This window comes from Equus quagga, chromosome 20 (genome assembly GCF_021613505.1).
Source record: "Equus quagga isolate Etosha38 chromosome 20, UCLA_HA_Equagga_1.0, whole genome shotgun sequence".
In the NCBI taxonomy this organism is placed as follows: Eukaryota; Metazoa; Chordata; class Mammalia; order Perissodactyla; family Equidae; genus Equus; species Equus quagga.
This window is the reverse complement of record NC_060286.1, coordinates 7411277-7431726: the sequence shown is the minus strand read 5'-3', so window position 1 is coordinate 7431726 and position 20450 is coordinate 7411277. Positions and strand designations below refer to the sequence as shown.

At 35.5% G+C, this 20450-nt stretch overlaps 1 protein-coding gene across 1 annotated transcript in view; it reads right to left on the bottom strand.

Annotated features, from left to right (window-relative positions):
* Nucleotides 1-1087: 1087 nt before the first annotated feature.
* The window catches only part of SLC38A6 (solute carrier family 38 member 6), a 58106-nt gene continuing 38743 nt past the window's right edge, over nt 1088-20450 (bottom strand). Inside the window, exons 7-16 of the mRNA XM_046647518.1 lie at nt 17911-17993; nt 17369-17427; nt 12267-12332; nt 11979-12032; nt 9737-9816; nt 9290-9390; nt 3500-3624; nt 2196-2340; nt 1995-2089; nt 1088-1815 (exon numbers count right to left, since the gene is read on the bottom strand). Of these exons, the coding sequence (XP_046503474.1) occupies nt 1735-1815; nt 1995-2089; nt 2196-2340; nt 3500-3624; nt 9290-9390; nt 9737-9816; nt 11979-12032; nt 12267-12332; nt 17369-17427; nt 17911-17993 (889 nt within the window). The 3' untranslated portion in view covers nt 1088-1734. The remainder of the gene's footprint in view (nt 1816-1994; nt 2090-2195; nt 2341-3499; nt 3625-9289; nt 9391-9736; nt 9817-11978; nt 12033-12266; nt 12333-17368; nt 17428-17910; nt 17994-20450) is intronic.

Genomic DNA, 20450 nt, shown 5'->3' with positions numbered 1-20450 from the left:
TAACCAACTGCCCTTTACATAGAACACTCATAGGGAGAAGAGACCTCGCTTCTGGTTTCTAACCAAAAATAAGCCACATCAATGGGAAGACTGGAATGATTTATAACCTCCAAACAAAATACGATATAAACCATCAACATTTGTCTCTGTTAGCCAAGTAGAAAGTCACATGTTTTAGAGACAAACGGAGAAAGCTCAGAGAACTTTTAAAATCCACAGTCAATCATCACAGCTCTATCTCATAATGAATAACAGAGGAAAATCACAAAAGTTTCTTAGGATTTGAAGGCAGGGCAAAATCCACAATTTTGTTATTAGTGATTGATGTTGACAACATTAACCCACAAGCTAAGATTGGAGTTTGTATATAAACTTAATACACTGATTTCTTAAAAAACAAATGAACAAACAAAAGATTGACTCAATACATTTAATAACATTAGAAACTTCTGCTCTGTGAAAGGCACTGTTAAGAGAATGAAAAAGCAAGCCACAGACTGGGAGAAAATCTTTGCAAAACACATACTTGATAAAGGACTGATATCTAAAATATACAAAGAATGCTTAAAACTCAACAATGAGAAAACAACCCAATTTAAAAAATGGGCAAAAGATCTGAACCTCACCAAAGAAAATACACAGATGGCAAATGAGCATATGAAAAGATGCTCAACATTATATGTCATTAGGGAAATATAAATTAAAACAAGATACAACTACACACCCATTAGAATGGCAAAAATCCAAAACACTGACAACACCAAATGCTGGCAAGGATGAGGAACAGGAACTCTCACTCATTGCTGGCAGGAATGCAAAATATTATAGCCACTTTGGAAGGCAGTTCAGGAGTTTCTTACAAGACTAAATGTATTCTTACCACACGACGCAGCAATTGTGCTCTTTGGTATTAACCCAAAAAAGCTGAAAACTTAGGTCCACACAAAAACCTGCACAAATGTTTATAGCAGCTTCGTTCATAAGCGTCAAAATTTGGAAACAACCAAGATGTCCTTCAACAGGTGAATGGAAAACAAACTGTGGCACATCCATATAATGGAATAGTATTCAGTAATAAAAAGAAATGAGCTATCAAGCCATGAAAAGACATGAAAGAAACTTAATTGCATATTGCTAAGTAAAAGAAGCCAGTCTGAAAAGTTAGATACTATAAGATTCCAACTATGTGACATTCTGGAAAAGGCTCATAGGGAGAAGCTCATAGTTTTTATGGAGACATTAACATCAGTGGTTGCCAATGCCTGCAAGAGTGAACCCTAATGTAAACTATTGACCTTCAGTTAATAATAATGTATCAATACTGGCTCATCAAGAATAACAAATGCACTACACTAATGAAAGGTGTTAATAATATGGGTAAGTACAGGTGTGCTGGGGGTGAGGGGATATATGGGAACTCTCTGTACTTTTTGCTCAATATTTCTGTAAACATTAAAACTTCCCTAAAAAATAAAGTCTATTGATTTTTTTAAAAAAATAAACCCACAAATGAAAGACTGACCTGAGCATTTTGAGTTTCTTTCTTATTTTGATTAAAATTGCTATGAGCTCACTTTCCTCTACTCACTCCCATTTTGTTCCACTTTCCTATTAATAATGTTTACAAAAATGTTAACCCACACAAAGAGAATTCATCCAAGGTGCCTTCCAGAATTATTCCTTTTTGCATATGGAGGTAAATTAGTCTTCATAAGAAGCAGGAAAATATGTCTTTCACTTATTAATCCAATTAAAAATGATGAGTGCTAAACTAAAATTCCCAACCAAAATTCCAAAGATGAGCAAAACAAAAGCCTGTGGAAATAAGGAAAAAGAAAAAGAACAATTAGAGTACATTGTTAAACCTCCACCCTCTCCAATAAAGTATGTTATAGTTCAAAATACATTAAATTTCTTGATGTGGATGAAATAATGATAAAATGACAAATTATTTCTTAAAATAGCATTCCTAAAAGAAACAAAAACCAACCTACCCCAAGCTTTTTCCCTGAGAGAAAGTCCTCTCGGCTAAGTTTAAGATAAAACAGTCCCGGGAATACAAAAATCAAACACGTCGATGTACTGGAACCTTTAAGTGGGAGGAGGAAAAAGAAGACATTGCTAGATTCAGATGTGAGGCTGGAGGACAATTTTATCCATTTTATGATGTGGATTTTTTGAAATGGAAAACTTACCAACCACACCAAATATATTCCGAATGTCAGGAACATATATCGCAAGTAAAACGATGATAATATTGAGTGCTAGAGTGATCAAAGAATGGCGAATCCATGAGAATGAAGAATTGGAGAAAAACATCATCATTAAAGCTTTCCTTGCCTGTATAACAGAAAAAGAAACAGATTTAAGCAAAGAGAAAGTGTCAAAGTAAAAACTCACTTAGGGAAACACATGTACAATACAGTAAGTATGGTATTCTTGCCCTCTAAACAATTTAGATTCCAAAAGTATACCATAAACTATTACCATAAAGTGCTCATTACACATAAACTAAGAAATATACCTTTCTCTGTGAGCTTCATAAAAATTATTTTGCTTTAATTCTTGAAAAAATTTTCACATGCAATTTCTTTAGGGTGCATAATTTTCAAAATTATCCACAATAGCACATTGTGATGAAATTTCAGAGAATCATTTTCATTAAATTCAACAGATAGAAGAACAAAAGGTTTAAAACAGAAAAAGAAATCATGCCATGGGAACACCATTTATGATTTAATTTATCTATTTCACAGCATGTTAATATGAAAACTAGTTCATGACACTTCTCACTGCTAACGCAGGCAGCAGGCAGTCACGTCCCATAAATGTTTATCCGGCCCCCCTGCACTCCTGGCACTGCAGTCTGCACAGGGAGGAGGCAAAAAATCTTGAAGGCCCAGTTCTTAAGGAACTCACTGTTAGGGATTCAAAAATCCATGCAGAAGCATTTATTACTCAAAGCCCTTGTTTCATTTTCTCAAAAATTCTTAAGATTCTTATGTATGGCAGCTAAATGCAGAATGAGATCAGTTGTGCCTCAAGTTATAAGTCTAGAGCAAATAAAATATTTTGACTAAAATTAAACTAGAATGTCTATGTGAAAACAAATTTACAATAAACCAGAAAGAGCTTATTTTTGCTGACTTGACTTTTTCCTCTTCATGCACATTCTTTTGAAAACAGAATACAAAATTAAAGGGGAGAAAAAAAAACCCAAAACTTTAGAAGAACTCTAGTCTCTAAATTGGAAACAATGCTGTGGGAGAGCATAAATCTAAACTAAATCTCAAAAAGCACAAATTAGCTTAGTGGTTCACTGTTATTTCTGTGCTTTCATGGGGCCAGTGTGCAAGTATGAGGTCTTTGATCAATTACTTGACAAATGAATAAGATATACAAGACTAGATGTGATTCAAACATTCTAGTCTGCAAAGAATTAGTGTTGCCCTATTAGGGAGCCACTACACTAAGCAACAAAACCTTTAAGAGTACTTACAGGGAAGTGGATTAGAGGCACTGTCAAAAGCACAGCAAACAGTATGCACAACTTCACAGTCATGACAACAACATCATGCGGCAGGTATTTACTATAGCCTTGTAGTAATTCTGACGCCACTTTGTCTGTTAATAAAAATATAGTAATAAAGATCACATTATAAACTACTAAGATGTCAATAACAGCAAAATTATTTTCCTTTCCACAAATGGATCTTAACAGATTTTAGAATCCCAGCACTAAATGTCTCTCTGTCCTTTTTCCTATCTTACAAAACATAAGAGATATTTAAATATCTTCTTGAAACCTACAATCTGTTTTTCGTTTTTTTTAAGATTGGCACCTGAGCTAACATCTGTTGCCAATCTTCTTTTTTTTTTTCCTTCTTCTCTCCAAAGCCCCCAGTACATAGCTGTGTATTCTAGTTGTGAGTGCCTCTGGTTGTGCTGTGTGGGATGCCGCCTCAGCATAGCCTGATGAGCGGTGCCAAGTCTGCGCCCAGGATCCAAATCCGCGAAACCCTGGACTGTTGAAGTGGAGTGCACAAACTTAACTGCTGGGCCACTGGCTGGCCCCTACAATCTTTTTCTTTAATGAAACCAGAAAACAGCACAGGCAGAGCCTCTAAAATTACGACAATGAATATATATATAAAAATCTCTCTTTAGAGCTTTTCCATAATCTGAAGGTTTTGAACAACATTTATGTTGTTTTACAAAGTGCTTTCACATGTGCTACTGAGTTTAGTCCTCATGATAACAATATAAGATATATAGCTAGGCAAAAAACGTTAAAAGACTTGCCCAAGATCACACAACACAAAGGGGCAGAGCTGGCAGGCTGTGCACCCAAATTTTTTTGGTGCCAAAGCCAATACCTTTCCTTCAATACCACAATGTTGTCTAGAATCTCATAGAGTTTTGTGCATGTTACCTGCTTCATCAACACTGCATGTGTAGATTCATCTTCCATAAAAGAGAATGCAGTCGTAGGGAAATGGCTTACTTAGCAAGCCAATGTGGTAGTCAGTGACAGTGACAGTTGACCATGCTTTGCTCCATGGTGTTTTTCCATTCTCACCTTCATACCTCTCCCTGAGGGGTCTGAAGAGTGAGGGTTCTCAAGAACACTCCATATCACTGCCTCGTAAGGAAAGGTCAGGTTGTACTTAAAATAGCATGGGGCTTTTTCATTTGAGGGTATATGTTTTGAAAAAGATGCTTTGGAGGAAATAAAAAACAAACACACCTCTGTTTTCAAGGATCTTAAAATTTTAAGGGGAGATACGGTGAACACACACACATATAGTACAAAACACACAGATACACACACAGTGGCAGAAGGTCTAAACAAAGAGCTATGGTGATTTGAACAGGGAAAGGTAACTATGGTTTTGGGATGAGCAGGGAGGAAGTCCAGGAAGGCTTGGGGAGAGTCATCACGATCTAGCGAGCAGCAGGATGGTAGAGGGGCTTGAACTCTGGGCCACACAGACTAATGTTCAAATACCACTACTTACTAGCAACTTAACTTCTCTGAGTCTCTCAGTTCTTACATCTATAAAATGGGGACAACAATATATTGACCTATAGTTACTGAGAGCATTAAGTGAGTTAATGTACGCATGCTGACATTCAAAGATGTGGGGGAAGAGATTCTCTCTAGGAGCAAGAAACAGCAAAAGCAGAAGCCTAAAGTAGCAAAGGGAATGTGCATTTGAGAAAATGAGCAGTCAGTGGTACTATAATGCTGAGATATAGTGGGCTGTAGAGCAGAGAGGAGTGGGTGATAAGGCTGGCAATGCCTTTAAGACCCGGTAATAGAGCTCTTCTGGACTCAATCCGGTAGAGTCTGGACTCAATCCGGTAGGCCACAGAGATGCAGTGACTTATGAAGAATAATGTATTATGATCTGAACTGAGTAGGAGGACAGATTGGAAGAAAAAGAGACCCCAAACAGGGTAACAGTTAGAAGGCTACTGTCATAATCACTGAAATACAACAAGAATATGAACTAGACTAGCGATAATGGAAATGGGAGAGAAACTGTCTAAAATATCAAAGACAAACTTTACACAATGTGGGACTAATGGACTAAGCAAGAGATGAAGAGGAGTCAGGAAAGCTGGATTCTATTTCCAAATCTGTAAGATACTTGTGAGTCTTTGGAGAAATACAGCAAACTATTTTATTTCCACTTTCTGAATCATTAAAAATTAGCTATTAACACTTACTGCTTAATAACTTTGTAGACTTTTTAAATTGTCTAGTTATTAGGCAACAGTTGGGCAGTGACCTGGCTCACCAGAGGAACACTTTTTCTTCCTCACCTTACAATGCTTTAACATCTGTAATCAGAAACATTATTATTAATCTAGGTATACGTACTTATAGGTCCCTTTAATCTGACAAAATTTATATTATTAACTAAGCTTTGGGAGCACTGGATAAAAGGATTCCAAGCAGCTCCAGAAGCCAGAAGCACTAGATTTATTACAAATTCAAACTATCTGTTACATGTCCACTTCCTACTTTCCCAGGATGAAAACCTTTCTTCTGAGCCAGTGAATTCTGTGTTCTTAGCTGAGCCTTAACATATGTAAGGGATAGAGTATAACACACTTCTCTAGATTCAGACAAATCTCTACAAATCTCAGGAAGGACCTGATGGTGATCTCTGCAAGTTGTACATGCTGTTGAAGCCAGGAGGCTGTCCTGTGTAATATACTGTCAAACAGGGTATGAAGTTTATAAAGGTTACCATGGAACAGCAGAAAGATCACTGGATTCGTATTCAGGAGACTTGCCACTAAGTGTGTGACAGGCCACTTCACCTCTCTGGGCTTCAGTTACTTATCTACAAAATGAGTTGAAGCCTTTAACTTCTGACTAGCCCTTCTGATAAAGTCTCAGGTTCAACTAGAAATTTCTTTCCATAAAACTGAGAGCTACTGTTATCCCAATAGAAATATGCCATAAAAATGTCCCTTGGTTATGATTAACACCCCAGAAAAGAACCACTGTGATTGATTTGTGAATAGCAAATCAATATCTGAATCTTCCTCTGTCTTTGGAGAAGGAATCACTTTTATATCATTCTTTCTATCTATTTATCCATCACCTACCTATTTACCATGTGATTTTTCTTTGATGTGTATTTCTCCATTATAGAAAATGTGGACATTCTGATGCATTTGCATTGGTGGAGAAGGATTAAGTCAGAGACAAATTTTTTGGATTTTTTTCTAAATGTTGAAGACTCAAAACATAATAGTATTTGTGCCAGGTGACAGCTTTACTTGATAACTAGGAAAATCTCTGTGTAGGAAACACTTCATTTATAGGATGAAAAACATGTTTAGCCTCTGTGTTCAAACAATGATTGATAGATAGATAGATAGATAGATATAGAGATATACAGATGTGCCTGGAGCTTAAGTGATCCAAGTTTTTTCAAAAGTTAACTTTGACAAAAACTTGGAATGAAGGAAATGTGGATTCTATAGCATGATTCTTGAGGAGGGAGCGTAGTAATAAAGGCACTGATTTCGGAGAAAGTCAGAATTGGATTCAAATCCCAATTCATTATTCATTAGCTGCAGGTATCTGGCCAAATTACTCAAACTATATGAATCTGTACCTTGCAGAGTTGCTGCAAGGACTAAGTTAGGTAATGTATGTAAAATACCTGGTACTTACGTAACAAAAGTTAGCTCAATAAACGTATTAGCATCCATCCTTCCTCCACTCCCCTTTCAATCAAAGCTTTCTTACAATTTAATATAGTTCTTAAGCATATCTCATGGAATTCATGTAATTATTTCTCAGCTATCCTGGAGATTGGTAGGCCATTTGAGATTTCTTCCAGATAGCTCTATTTATCCATATGGAGGAGGACGTCCATTTTTAGGACTCTCGCAATGTTGAAGATTCCTAACTTAATAGTATTTGTGCCAGGTGACAATTTTAATTTAGAAAAATAGACAGCTATTTTGCTATACTAAGTTTTTGCTTAATCCTAACAGAGACCCTGCTATAATACCTTATTAATATAGAAAAGTCTTATTGAGCTCAAGTCTGTACAAAAACTAACCCAACAACCAAAAACAGAGCTTATGTGTTTAAAGAATTTTGTTTCATTAGCGATGATCAAAAAAATTTAACAATCTGCTTTAACTTTCTGTGTAGCGTATCAAGCAGGGTAACACACTCATGTTGGAGAAGATGATTTTCCTGATGGTGTACACAGGGCTCTACCATGTAGGATACTACATCAGCATAAAAATGCGGGAGCAGATGTGGATTAATGAATGGCCTTTATTACTGTTGAAACAACACAGAGACAGCAAGAAAGGGATAATTACAGTTTTCTCACACACTAAAAACTCCAAGATAATACTTACAGCATATACTGAAAAGTTACCACATTTGAATTAAATTTCATTAAAGATAGTAAGAAGAGAAGTACAGTAATGAAAAATAGGGCAACTGAAATTATGAAATAATTAGAATAATAATGATAATGATAATAGTGACACACCACCAGCTGCTCTCATTTGTGAAGACTGCTATGTGCCAGATACTATAATAGGCATCTTACATATAAGTCATTTCCTCCTCCATACAACTCTATGCAATTAGCCCCATGTTACAGATTAGGAGGCAAAGATACTGCATGGTGAAGTATCCTGTTCAAGGTCACACAGCTAGTTAGAATAGTTATCTGAACCACATTTGTCAGATTTCAAAATTCATACTCTTTCCACCAGACTTAGGAAAGGTAGCTGTGCAAGTAAATGTTGTCCAAAACCTTGTCAGACTTGGAAAAACTCTGGGAGATAAGCAAAGCGCCATTTCAAGTCATCCTGGATGTCTTAAACCTGAAACATGTGCACAGGCTATCAACCATGAAATCAGGGTCATGACAGCTAAATATCAGCAAAGTAATAACAGCCATTTACTTGGAAAGTTGTTATGAAAGCATTCATAAACTGAAAAGTGTATTCAAGAATTTGACAAATTGAGCGTAATTTGTTATAACATGTTCGTTTGCAATTAAGCAAGTTAATTAATGCAATTAAGCAAATTAAGCAAGTATGTTTGCAAATTACAAGAGAGCTTACAATTTTTTTTCTTGTTCTAGACTTTCAAGTTTTACATTTTCTTGAGGTACTTATGAGAAGAGAAAAAAATGCATACCCAGCAGGCAATTTTTCAAAAGTAAGTAAAATAAAATTTTACCTTTGTTTTATGAATTTAAAAGAATCTTCTAAAAAAATTAAGGAGAAAGGTCACGGTGCATCACAGAATGCACATCTGCTGAATCAATGTGGATTAAGTCTGAAGGCAGAAATCTCTGACATCTAAGTGTACAACTGTAGTCCAGTGTAAAACCCTTCCCTTTCTCAACTTGTTCTTCTGCAATTAAAATGATTGATTCTCTCGACCTCTCAAAGTGCTAGAGTCTAATACATCGAATTCTCAATTAAAAAAATTAAAATCATTATTGCACATTTTTTCTTGTAGAAAGCCATCAATGTCCCTAAGCCTGAGGTTTTACTAAGGTAGGCGTTTAAGAAAATTTTCATATGAACTTGATCCACCTTTATAAGAGAAAGAAAATCAATCTTTTTAAGGTCCATAGAGCCACCACAGTATGTACTGCATTGAATTCTGGCAGCCTGAAAAAATTAGCTTGGTAATGCAAAGCAGAAACAAAGTCCATACTCAGGTGTGAGATCAACTATAGAACAATTTATTTTGTCATTTACAATTAAATAATATACTTACCATAAAAAGTGAGGTATCCAAAGAGTGCAGATACAAAATAAATGAGAAAACTTAAAGCAACTGCTGTATTGGTTACATTCTGCATTCTTTTCTTTGAAGGGCTACAAGACAAAAATGGCAAAAATAGAATCAGTGATCTGAATTATATCTAAAGAAAGAAGTATCTCCTAAGCTAGTCAAGAGGATCCCTCAGTCACTCAAGACCTAGTTTATTAACAACTACACACTAGCATTCCTTATTTGAAATTACTGCACAAATGTTACACTTCTAGGAAACATTCTCAACTTGGACAGAACTAACTCTTGGTTGTTTTATTTTGTTTTAAACTAACACTTAGAATCCAGTAATGGGAGGAAAGAATTCATAAAGGAGAATTTCATTCAATTTGAAAGCCCTGGAAGTAAAAAGACATAATACATTTAAAATACTCCAGAATTCTATAGTACCTTTGAAGCTCACAGTATATGGGCAATACTGACGTATGGCAGAGAAATGAAAAAGCCATGGTTGGTATGGCATAGGCACTCTGAAAAAAATTTTAAAAGATGAAATTATTATTATTTTTTTTATCGAGTTAATGATAGGTTACAATCTTGTGTGATTTCAGTTGTACATTAATGTTTGTCATTCGTGTCGTAGGTGCACCATTTCACCCTTTGTGCCCACCCCCCACCCCACCTTTCCCCTGGTAGCCACTAATCTGTTCTCTTTGTCTACATTTTTAAATTCCTCATATGAGTGGAGTCATACAGAGATTATCCTTCTCTAACTGGCTTATTTCACTTAACATAATTCCCTCAAGGTCCATCCATGTTGTTGCAAATGGGATGATTTTGTTCTGTTTTGCAGCTGAGTAGTATTCCATTGTATATATGTACCACAACTTCTTTATCCATTCAAAAAGATGAAATTATTAAATGCTACTCTGTTGAAACTACTACTTCATTTGACAATAAACTCAGTTCTTCAACAACAATCAATTGGTTAATGTATTTCATCTTCCATGAATTATCTCTTTATAAAATGTGTGTTTTTTTTTTTTAAAGAGAGACATAATTCTGGTCACCAGCAAATGTTCCACTTGACAGTGTACTTGCTTGTACTATAGCTTCCATACCATGTTGCTTTTACTACAATCAATGATTCTTCTATATTATTTGAGTAAGATAAAAATAATTTAAGATAAATAATATTTAGGTAAGATTAAAAATAACATTTTGGAAATGATCTTATTGTAATTCTCAGTCTTTCCTAATGTATGCATTACGAAACTTAAATACATCATATTACCTTAAGCAGTAATAATAGTTAATGCTTTTGAAGCTGCTTTTACCAACTCATTCCAAGAGAATACTGAAAACATTAACCTCATCTTAGTATTGCCGGCATCTTTGACTGGGATCTCTTTCAATGGGAAAGAACATGACTCATTCTAGACTGACAAATTCTTAGAGATCCATTGGAAACACAGCATAAGGTTTGTGTTTTTTAAAATTTTATTAGGCTACGCAAGAGGCCAAGGAAATTACAAAGCAAACAAAAGTTACCATCTAAATGAAAATACTATCTTTACAAAATAGATGGTGATGATTTACTTTCTCTTTCCTACTCTAAAAAAAAATTCCCCCTAACTAATTTTAGGCTCTTCAGCAAAAGAACTTGTAGATGAGTGAAGACCTATCTTGGGACATAATGCCTCCTAAAATATCTGAGGGGAGCAGGGAGGGAGGAAAGCTTTAGTGTTTCCTGAGACTGGATTAAGGGAATGAGAGTTTAATTCACAAACTCTCTTTCATATATTGCTCAATTTCCTGGCTTGTCAATTACCCTACCTAGAGCTTTTAGACACAGGTAGGCCTTTACCATGGAAAAGATGTGGTAATCTCCCTAGTGAGGCTAGAGACATTTCTCATTTAAAAACCGGGGATAAAAAGGAAAACTCTGCACAGAGGAGTTACCACACTAACAGAGTTGGACATGAGTGGAGGGGATTCTAGCATCCGGGACCTGTGTTTCAGCAGAATCAAGTGTAGAGGAAGAAACTTGCAGCAACAGGAAAGATTCTGAGCTCTTCTATAATCGTCAAGGAGAGATCATCCAGATCAAGTTCCTGCTTCCTCTGCTGATGCCCAGGGGCTCTTGCAGGCATTTCTAGTATCACAGGGCTCTTAGAGAAGGCAAGGGGACTTGGTCTGCTAGTCTCCACTCCAGGCATCATAAATTTCAACTTTGGAATGTCAGCCAGAAGACATATTGGCTGTGCTCAATCACTGGTCCAATGATGAAGCTGTTTAGCTAGAGACCAAGGTTCTACTCACAGGGAAGGAGTTTTTGATATAATTGGCTATTTAGCTTTACAAGTCCAGAGGGCAACAGGAAGTCTGTATCCACAGAGGACCTTATTGGCCAGACCAGACATTCAGTAAATCTGTTCTTTTAGGCTGTGGCCCATTTAAAACAGGCTCTATTTTTAAAGCCATGCCAAAAAAAAAAAAAAAGGTGGTTGTTTCATAATGGGCCACCCTGTGTTAAATAATATTATTCTTCTGGTAGGCAACCTTATACTTAGCACTTTCATGAAAATTAATTAGTTACAGGTACAAAGACCTAAGAGACCCTGTTACACAAATCTCTTAAAACTTGAAATGTGAAAAATCAACCAAAAGTATCTGTTAATAACTTACACACCTCTTTGGAGAAATGAAAGAGCTTTGGTTTACAATCATCTGTCGCATTTGAAATCTGTTTAAGAGAATTGAGGGGAAAGAGAGAAACCAAGAGCCATTAAAAGTCAGAATACATCAACAAAAATGATGAATTTATTATTTCTAGGCTTTCAAGTCAAAATATTTGAAAACAGAGTTCCAAAATGAAATACAGCCATTACTTTTTTGTTAATTAGAAAAAAAATCATTATTAGTCTGATTTTTTTTCTTTTTAGCTTACAATAAAAAGGAAGAAAATATAAACCGTTACCTGGATGTATTGCTCTACATAATTTAATGTCAGAGGACAAGGGATGGACCATTTTTTAATTACTATCTGTAAGAATAAGTAGAAACAGCACTCAGATTATTTCTTACAAAATTCATGACAAGAAATAGATTTCAAATAGGTCAGCATTATTTCAACTAATCTAACACTATACCAAAAATATGCTAGGTAAACCTAGGAAGATTCTTTGCTCATATGATTTTCCCCAGTGAGAATGGGGTCATCATTTAATTTGGTCACCTATGGCCAGGAGGGCAGGACGGGAGGAGTTGCCGTGTATCTGTTTAGCAGGGATCTTCCCCGTTAAAGACAGAGTACTCTTCATGTCAACTTTCAAAATTCCAATAGCATCACAGCATTTACCCAAAAAAGGGCAACTTAAAATGAGAACATGATGTTTTTAGTGACAATGGTACAGAACATGGTTATTTGTGGATCTAGCATCAGTAGCAGAGAAACATTAATAGCAGTTTTGGAAATGGCCACAGGCAAAAATAAGTAGAGACCTTATGCAAAGGGGGAGCTCAGGGATTTCTGATGTATAAGTGCTGTCCCTCCTTGTTTTTCTCAGATGTATAGTTACTTTTGGTGAATATGGAAAAGCTGTCTAAGAATAAGAGCACAAAGCTGGGGAACTCCAGTTGGTGAAACTAAATTTTAAGAAAATTGAAAGAAATCCAGAGGGATGCTATTTCCCAGAAATAATCAATGCAAATGCTTTAGGATTTTACTCTTAATTGCACCCATCCTGTTCCTAGACCTACAGTTGTGGTTGTGCCCACACTGCCATTGTTGTCATTGTTTCAGGGTACGTAATTACTCTGTAAATGTTTGCTCCAAGCTAAAACCCAACATACAAAGGGGCAAGAAGAATAAAGAAAGTATATGTCCTTTGCAGGAGACAGTAAGTAAATACTATTCCTATTCCTATTCAGTATTTATCTAGTTTTGGATTTTAACCAAGTCAATCAAAATTTTATATAGTGATAAAACATCTAAGGAAAACACAGACTTTTAGGATTAAATTAGTGATTGAACTAATTACTCTTAATTAAAACCCTTATCAAGAAAAAAGAATTAGAAGGATAAACTGAGCAAGTGGTTTTGTCACTTATACATAAGTTTTCAATATGGAATAAAACTAAATGGTCAACTTAGCAAGAAGAAAGAAAAAAATCAAAAGCAAAAATCCCACCATTTTTTTTTTCTGATGTTTTCAAAAAAGTATGATGGCGTGAGGTAGAAGCTAGAGAAGCAAGGTTGTTACTGGTCTTTCTCTTCAGCCCTGCCTCAAATTCAGTGTCTCACACTTCCCCTTACTAACAGTGGTAGTGGTGGCAGCGACAGCCACCTAACGGAGGGCTTGCGTACCGTGTACTTCGATAAGCTCTGTATGTGAGCTACCACATTTGTTTTATCAGCTGTTATTACTAGGCTTGCAAATCAAAATATGTCAAAACAGGTGTCTGCTCCGTGGCCGAGTGGTTGAGTTTGCGCGCTCTGCTTCGGCAGCCCAGGGTTTTGCCGGTTTGGATCCTGTGCGCGGACACGGCACTGCTCCTCAGGCCACGCTGAGGCAGCGTCCCACATGCCACAACCAGAAGGACCTACAGCTAGAATATACAACTATGTACTGGGGGGCTTCGGGGAGGAGAAGAAGAAGAAGCAGAAGAAGAAGAAAAAAAAAGATTGGCAACAGATGTTAGCTCAGGTGCCAATTAAAAAAAAAAGTCAAAACAACACTCCAAAATGCAATATAATCATTAGTTTTTCGCTAATTAGAAAATATCACTAACAACCTGATTTTACCTTAATATAAAATTCGGTTACTACAGCTAATTTCTCCGCAGAGACCTGGCCCAACCCCAAGCCTGCCTGGTGGAGTGGCTTGGATAGAGATGATGTCCTACAAAGCGCAAGTACAGAGCAGGAACGGAAAGACACACAACAACAAAGAGTAACAAGAGCCTTCGCTCAGGCTGAAGACAGAACACGGCAGAAGGTAACTCCAGGGTTAGAAAACAAAGGGAAAAGTAAGACTAAGTATTCAAAATACGTGTTCACTTGCAGAAAAGGCCCTTCCTTCTTCGCTGCTCCAAGTCCTTCCCACCTTTCAAGGCTCAGCTCAAGTTTTATTTCCTTCCACATCCTTCTTTATTCTAGCTCTCAGTGATCCTTCTTTCCTCTCAACTCTTGCAATTCTTCCTCTGAAGCAAATACGTCAACACTTGGTTACGTATTGCCTATATTGTTCTCAGTTTGCCCCTCGTACATTTATTTTATCTCCTCTACTAGATTGACAGATCCTTAAACCTAGTGTCCAGGTTCAACTCCCCCCACCGTATAAGGCCTAACACGGTGCTCACTAGAAGGAAGCTCTGACCAAAATCCATTCAAATAATTCTATTTTGACTTATTAAAACATTACTTAGAATACTAATCTATACTCAAGACAGAACTTTTGGAAAGAATGGCAATATGTTTGTGTCCTAAAATGGGCCAAAAAAGGTAAATTTACCAAAAAAGGTAAATCCATCTGGTTGCTGTCATTCTGAGTCACTGCTAAAATAAAATTTATTTTTAAAATTTTAGATATTTCAGAGAGGGCAAAAATTTGTTAAAATTTTTTATGCAGCATAAGGATCTGGGACAATAGATAAGAGTATAGGTTTTGATTTGCATTATTTGAAAAGTGTAATTTAAGAAAATAATAGTTCTCTGGACTGCTTTTTAAAAACGTAATATAACTGTTACATAGGTTTACAAACATACTGACGAAAATAATCAATGAAAAAATTGATATCCTTCAAAAAAATCTGGGTTAATATATACGTTTTTCCTTTCCTTAACCACTATGCATTTCAAAACCTAACACTCAGTGTAAAATAAATATGCTGATGAAAAACAGCGTTAAAAAAAAGTATACAGAGTGTTCTTCATTGTCCCATTGTAGACCAATTTTAAAGTGTGCTTACAGGTAAAACTTCGAGCAGATAGTTTGTAAAGCATTACAACAAATGCAGAATAAGGGCATTACTTCCATATGACTGCCACAGTAGAAATCTGCATCAAATTAAGGTACCTGCCATGACAGAAATGAATACTGTGAAAACTACAATAGACATAGCATATCAATACATTTCACTGGCTTCAAATTATTGGCTATAAAACCTAATTACTCCTATCTATGCAATGTTTGGACTGCCAATTGTCTGTGAGGAAAAAATTCAATGTTATCAATACTGATTCTTTTTAATATCCATATGTTCATTTGCGTAGGTGGGCCACTCCTACCCATGTAGTTGCTTCTCGACAATCAGATTATGGAGAAAATATTTATTTCCCTCTTCAATGTAGAGCCTAAAAAGTATATGTTCATGAATGTTAACTAAACTTATGGTGGTAATCATTTTGCAATATATGTAAGTGAAGTCATTATGCTGTACACCTTAAACTTATATAGTGCTGCATGTCAATTAAATCTCAAAAAAATTGGAAGAAAAAATCTGGAAAAAAAGTGTATTTCAATTCACTTACTTGTAAGATACATGTCAGACAATTTCGGGAGGAGGGCAATGATTTTATGTTAATAAATTTAACAAATGGGGCCGGCCCATGGCAGAGTGGTTAAGTTTGCATGCTCCGCTTTGGCAGCCTGGGGTTTCACTGGTTCGGATCCTGGGCACAGACATGGCACCGCTCATCAGGGCACGTTGAGGCAGCGTCCCACATGCCACAACTAGAAGGACCCACAACTAAAATATACAACTATATACTGGGGGGATTTGGGGAGAAAAAAAGCAGAGAAAAAAAAAGAAGAAGATTGGCAACAGTTGTTAGCTCAGGTGCCAATCTTTAAAAAAAAAAAAATTCTAACAAATGATTAAATGTGAACACTGTTAAGTATTTTTAGTTTTAAGAGCGTTCATTAAAGTGTAAACATTTCTGTACACTGAAACTAGAGTCATTTCCACTTCAATTACCCAAGCTAAACTTGTTTTACCCTTGTATCCCAGAAGATAGTCCAGCCTAAGTTAAATGCATCCTAGGCTGTTTAGACAGCTCGGAAACCTGGCTCTATAATATGGTTTAACTACTGATGTGTTGTCTTGCTCTCCTGGATGGCATTTTTCTTTCATTTATTTTTCATTCATTAATAAGGAAGAACTTAATCAAGTTTATGATTTTAAGAATTTAATCAAGCTATTAAAATATGTATCTTCTTGGCAAGTTTAAAATGTTTAACCCTACTTAAGGTTTGACACTTAGATACTGACTTTGGAATAAACTGCTATACAAAGAGAAAAAGGACTTTTTTTCCAAAATTTCACAGAAAGATACTATCTTTGGGATGTTAAAATCTGTTTTAGAAGAATTAAAAGAAATCAGAAATTCAAATTCTTTTATCTTTATATTAAATTATTTTATAAATATTAAAATGAATTAGGTTTACCATCTGATAGATATTTTTCCTGTGTTATAGTAAAAATGAGTTAATTTTAAAAAATAAGAAAAAAAACCACATTCCACATGTGAAGAAAAACATTTCTTTGCAGTAGTCTTTTTACGAGAATTTATCTATGCTGAATAAAGCAGACCAGATGGAACTCAGGCACCCCAACTGGATCACAATGGTTAAGTCCCAGAAGCTCTGGTTTCATTAATGGAGCAAAGATTCAAAATTATGATGAATAGTATCAAATTGATTTTACAGATTAAAACCAGCCTGATTCTCATGCTTGAGTACCTCTTCCACACATACACACACAACATTGTACAGAAATAAACTGATACATACACCTACACGAAGAATCATATTCCGTTTAAGGTTTTACCAGAATTGGTGTGCTCTCCTCTCTAGTTAACCACAAGAGATACTGAATTTGAAATACTGCTCCAGCTAAGCCTCTTCAAAATAGACACAATGAAGGAAATGATTTTGTGGAACAAAAGTGCTTTTAATCACACACTGAGACAAAATGGGATGCCTTCCCAACACAAAACAGAGTTAAAAGAAAAAGGCATTAACACAGTGAGTTCAATTTTTGTGAGGAGATAAGCAAAACACTATATTTTAAACTTACCACAAGAGCAAAGAACACCATAAAGAAAAATGATAAACTACTTGTGTAGCCAAGGAAGCCTGTAAAATAACAGTAAAATAAAAAGCAATTTATAAGGAAAGTGATCCTCACGTAGAGCTAAAGCTATACATCTTGGGCATGTTTTCTATTATAGCGCTTGGTATCTGGGGCTTAGGGTTGAGAATAACAACATTCCAACTATCTGTCACAGATCATTTATGTAGCTCTGTACAGCAGAATTGGAACTGGCTTACCACTAATGGTACACTGTAAGGAAAGGCTGCTCTTTAATGTTCTGCTGTAAAGATTTTATTTTAGTTGGGCAGACAAAATACTAGAGCAAACCAAGTAATAGGTTAACTAGGGAGGGCTGAAGGCTGAACAACCTAAAGTAAGTCCAAGTTCAAAACTATTCATCTACCCTTCTGCTAAAACTACCCTTCTGCTAAAAATGTGGTACTGTGAAGTTTAAAAGCCCCTTAACATTATTGTCTTTCTTTCTTTCTTCTACATAAATAATGTCCTCTTCTATAAAGACTTACCTATTTTAGGAAGAAGTGCAAGAGGGAACACAACGCCAATGCAAATGATTATTAGTAGTGTTTGTCCATCAAGATACCATGACCTATTAGGGAAAAAATGGTTCTACTTTAGGTATAGGACTGGAGTGTTTGTGCTTACACACACACACTCACACTCACACAGCTATAACCGTTACAACCACCCATTAGGAAAAGCCTACTTCCTTTTGTTAGAATATGTTCTTGTGGGATCCTGTTATTCTTATTAATGAATTTACACTTAAGGGATGTATCAAACAATGAGATGCCACTTTTCAACTACTACATTAGCAAATATTTAAAAACAAGATAATGGTCAATGTTGGTGAGGAGTGATGAGCTGTGCACAAAACTGATAAAAGTATAAACTGTGTACATGACCTTTTTGGAAAGCAATTTGGTAATAGATATTGACAAGCTTTAAATATTTAACACTTATAAAAGACTATTAAAAATAAGGAAACAGTGGGGGCTGGCCCCGTGGCACAGCGATTAAGTTTGCGTGCTCTGCTTCAGCAGCCCAGGTTCACTGGTTCAGATGCCAGGCGCAGCCCTACGCACCGCTCATCAAGCCATGCTGTGGCAGGCGTCCCACATATAAAGTAGAGGAAGATGGGCACGGATGCTAGCTCAGGGCTAACCTTCCACAATAAATAAATAAACAAATAAATAAATAAATAAGGAAACAGGGGCTGGCATAGTAGTGTAGTGGTTGAGTCTGCACACTCTGCTTCAGCAGCCTGGGCTTCACAGGTTCGGATCCTGAGCATGGACCTACACACCACTCATCAAGCCATGCTGTGGTGGTGTCCCACATACAAAGTAGAGGAAGACTGGCACAGATGTCAGCTCAGTGACAATCTTCTTCAAGCAAAGATAGGAAGATGGGCAACAGATGTTAGCTCAGGGCTTATCTTCCTCACCAAACGACAATAATAACAAAAATAAGGAAACAATCAGCAATAATAACAAAAATTTTTATAAAAAGAGGTTTATTGAAAATACTTAAAATAATGAAAATTGGAAACAAACATCTGAGACCATGACAATTTTAAAACAAATTATGAGACTATGGGACAATCATAAAAAAGAAATTTTACAGGTATAATAATATGAGCATTCAGTAAACATCATAAATATATATAGCATAATAGCAATAATAGCAATTTTGAAGAAAAATATAGAATCATTAAAAATGGAAAAGAACTGCAATATATTAACAAGGATTATCTCTGGGTGGTAGAAAGATAGGTAATTTTTCTTCTTTACAGTTTTCCATATTTTTCAAATTTTCAGGAAAGGGCATGAATTACCATGTATTAAATTTTTCATACAAAGGCATTAGAATATTGAATGAAAAAGGTAGGTTAGAGTGTGATGGTATATTTGATTATTTAAAAAAAAATGGGTGCACATAGAAAAAAAGTCAGAAGGATATACTTAAAATACCAAAGTGCATATTTCTATGTGGTAGCAATATGAGCAATTTTTATTTTCTCCTTTTTTGCATATATATGGTTTCAATTTTTCAATATAAAGTATATGTGTAGAAGTTTTAAAAAGTTAGAGTTAATTCTCCAAGACTTTAATAATAAAGACTTGACTTTAGTATGTAAAAGGCAAACAATTCATGAAAGAAGTACAACTAGTAAATACACTTGAAACATTCAATTGCTGGTGCTAATTAAAGAAATAAATAATGAGGCTGTTGAAATTAAACAAGTAAAATTGTTTAAAAAATAATATTCAAGGATGTGGCATAATTGGTCCTTCACACATTGCTAGTTATCTTGTCAATTAGTACTATCTTCTTGAAAAACACTCAAAATATGTAACAAGAGCAATAAAAGAGATAAGAGATAACCTACTCTAAGAAAATCATCTAAAATATAAAGAATTCTATGTGCATGAAGCTGTGAGTACAACATTATTATAATATTAAGAAGCTGAGGAGAAATCCTACATATCCAATAACAGAAAATATTTAGGTCATTTACAGTATACTCGATGTAATGTTATGCAGCTTTTTATAGAAGACAATTTAGTAAAATGGAAAATGCTAATGATAGAAATACAACATATACAGTTATTAACCATGTTTTAAAAGAGCTTTTTGAGAAAAATTCAAAGAAAATAAAATGATAACAGTAACTAGGTAAGAGATAGTATTATATATAGTTTTTATTTACTTCCTTTTCTAAATTGTCTATAATGTGGCTGTCATATTTTTACACTGAAACATATACATACATACATGCACAACAGTAACAACGTAAAATTCATGCTAATGTGGAAGGGGGAGCATCAAAGACAATAGGGATTACTTTTTCAAATCATTCGGCAGATGCTCTCAGAATTCCCAGTTTGCGATAATGCATCCTCTTTCTCTACCAGGTAGCCAAAGTCTCCGACTGTCATGTAGAATTAAGAAAATGGATGAATTCCTACAAGCATACAACATACCAAGACTGAATCATGAAGAAATGGAAAATATGAACAGACCAATAATGAGTAAGGAGACT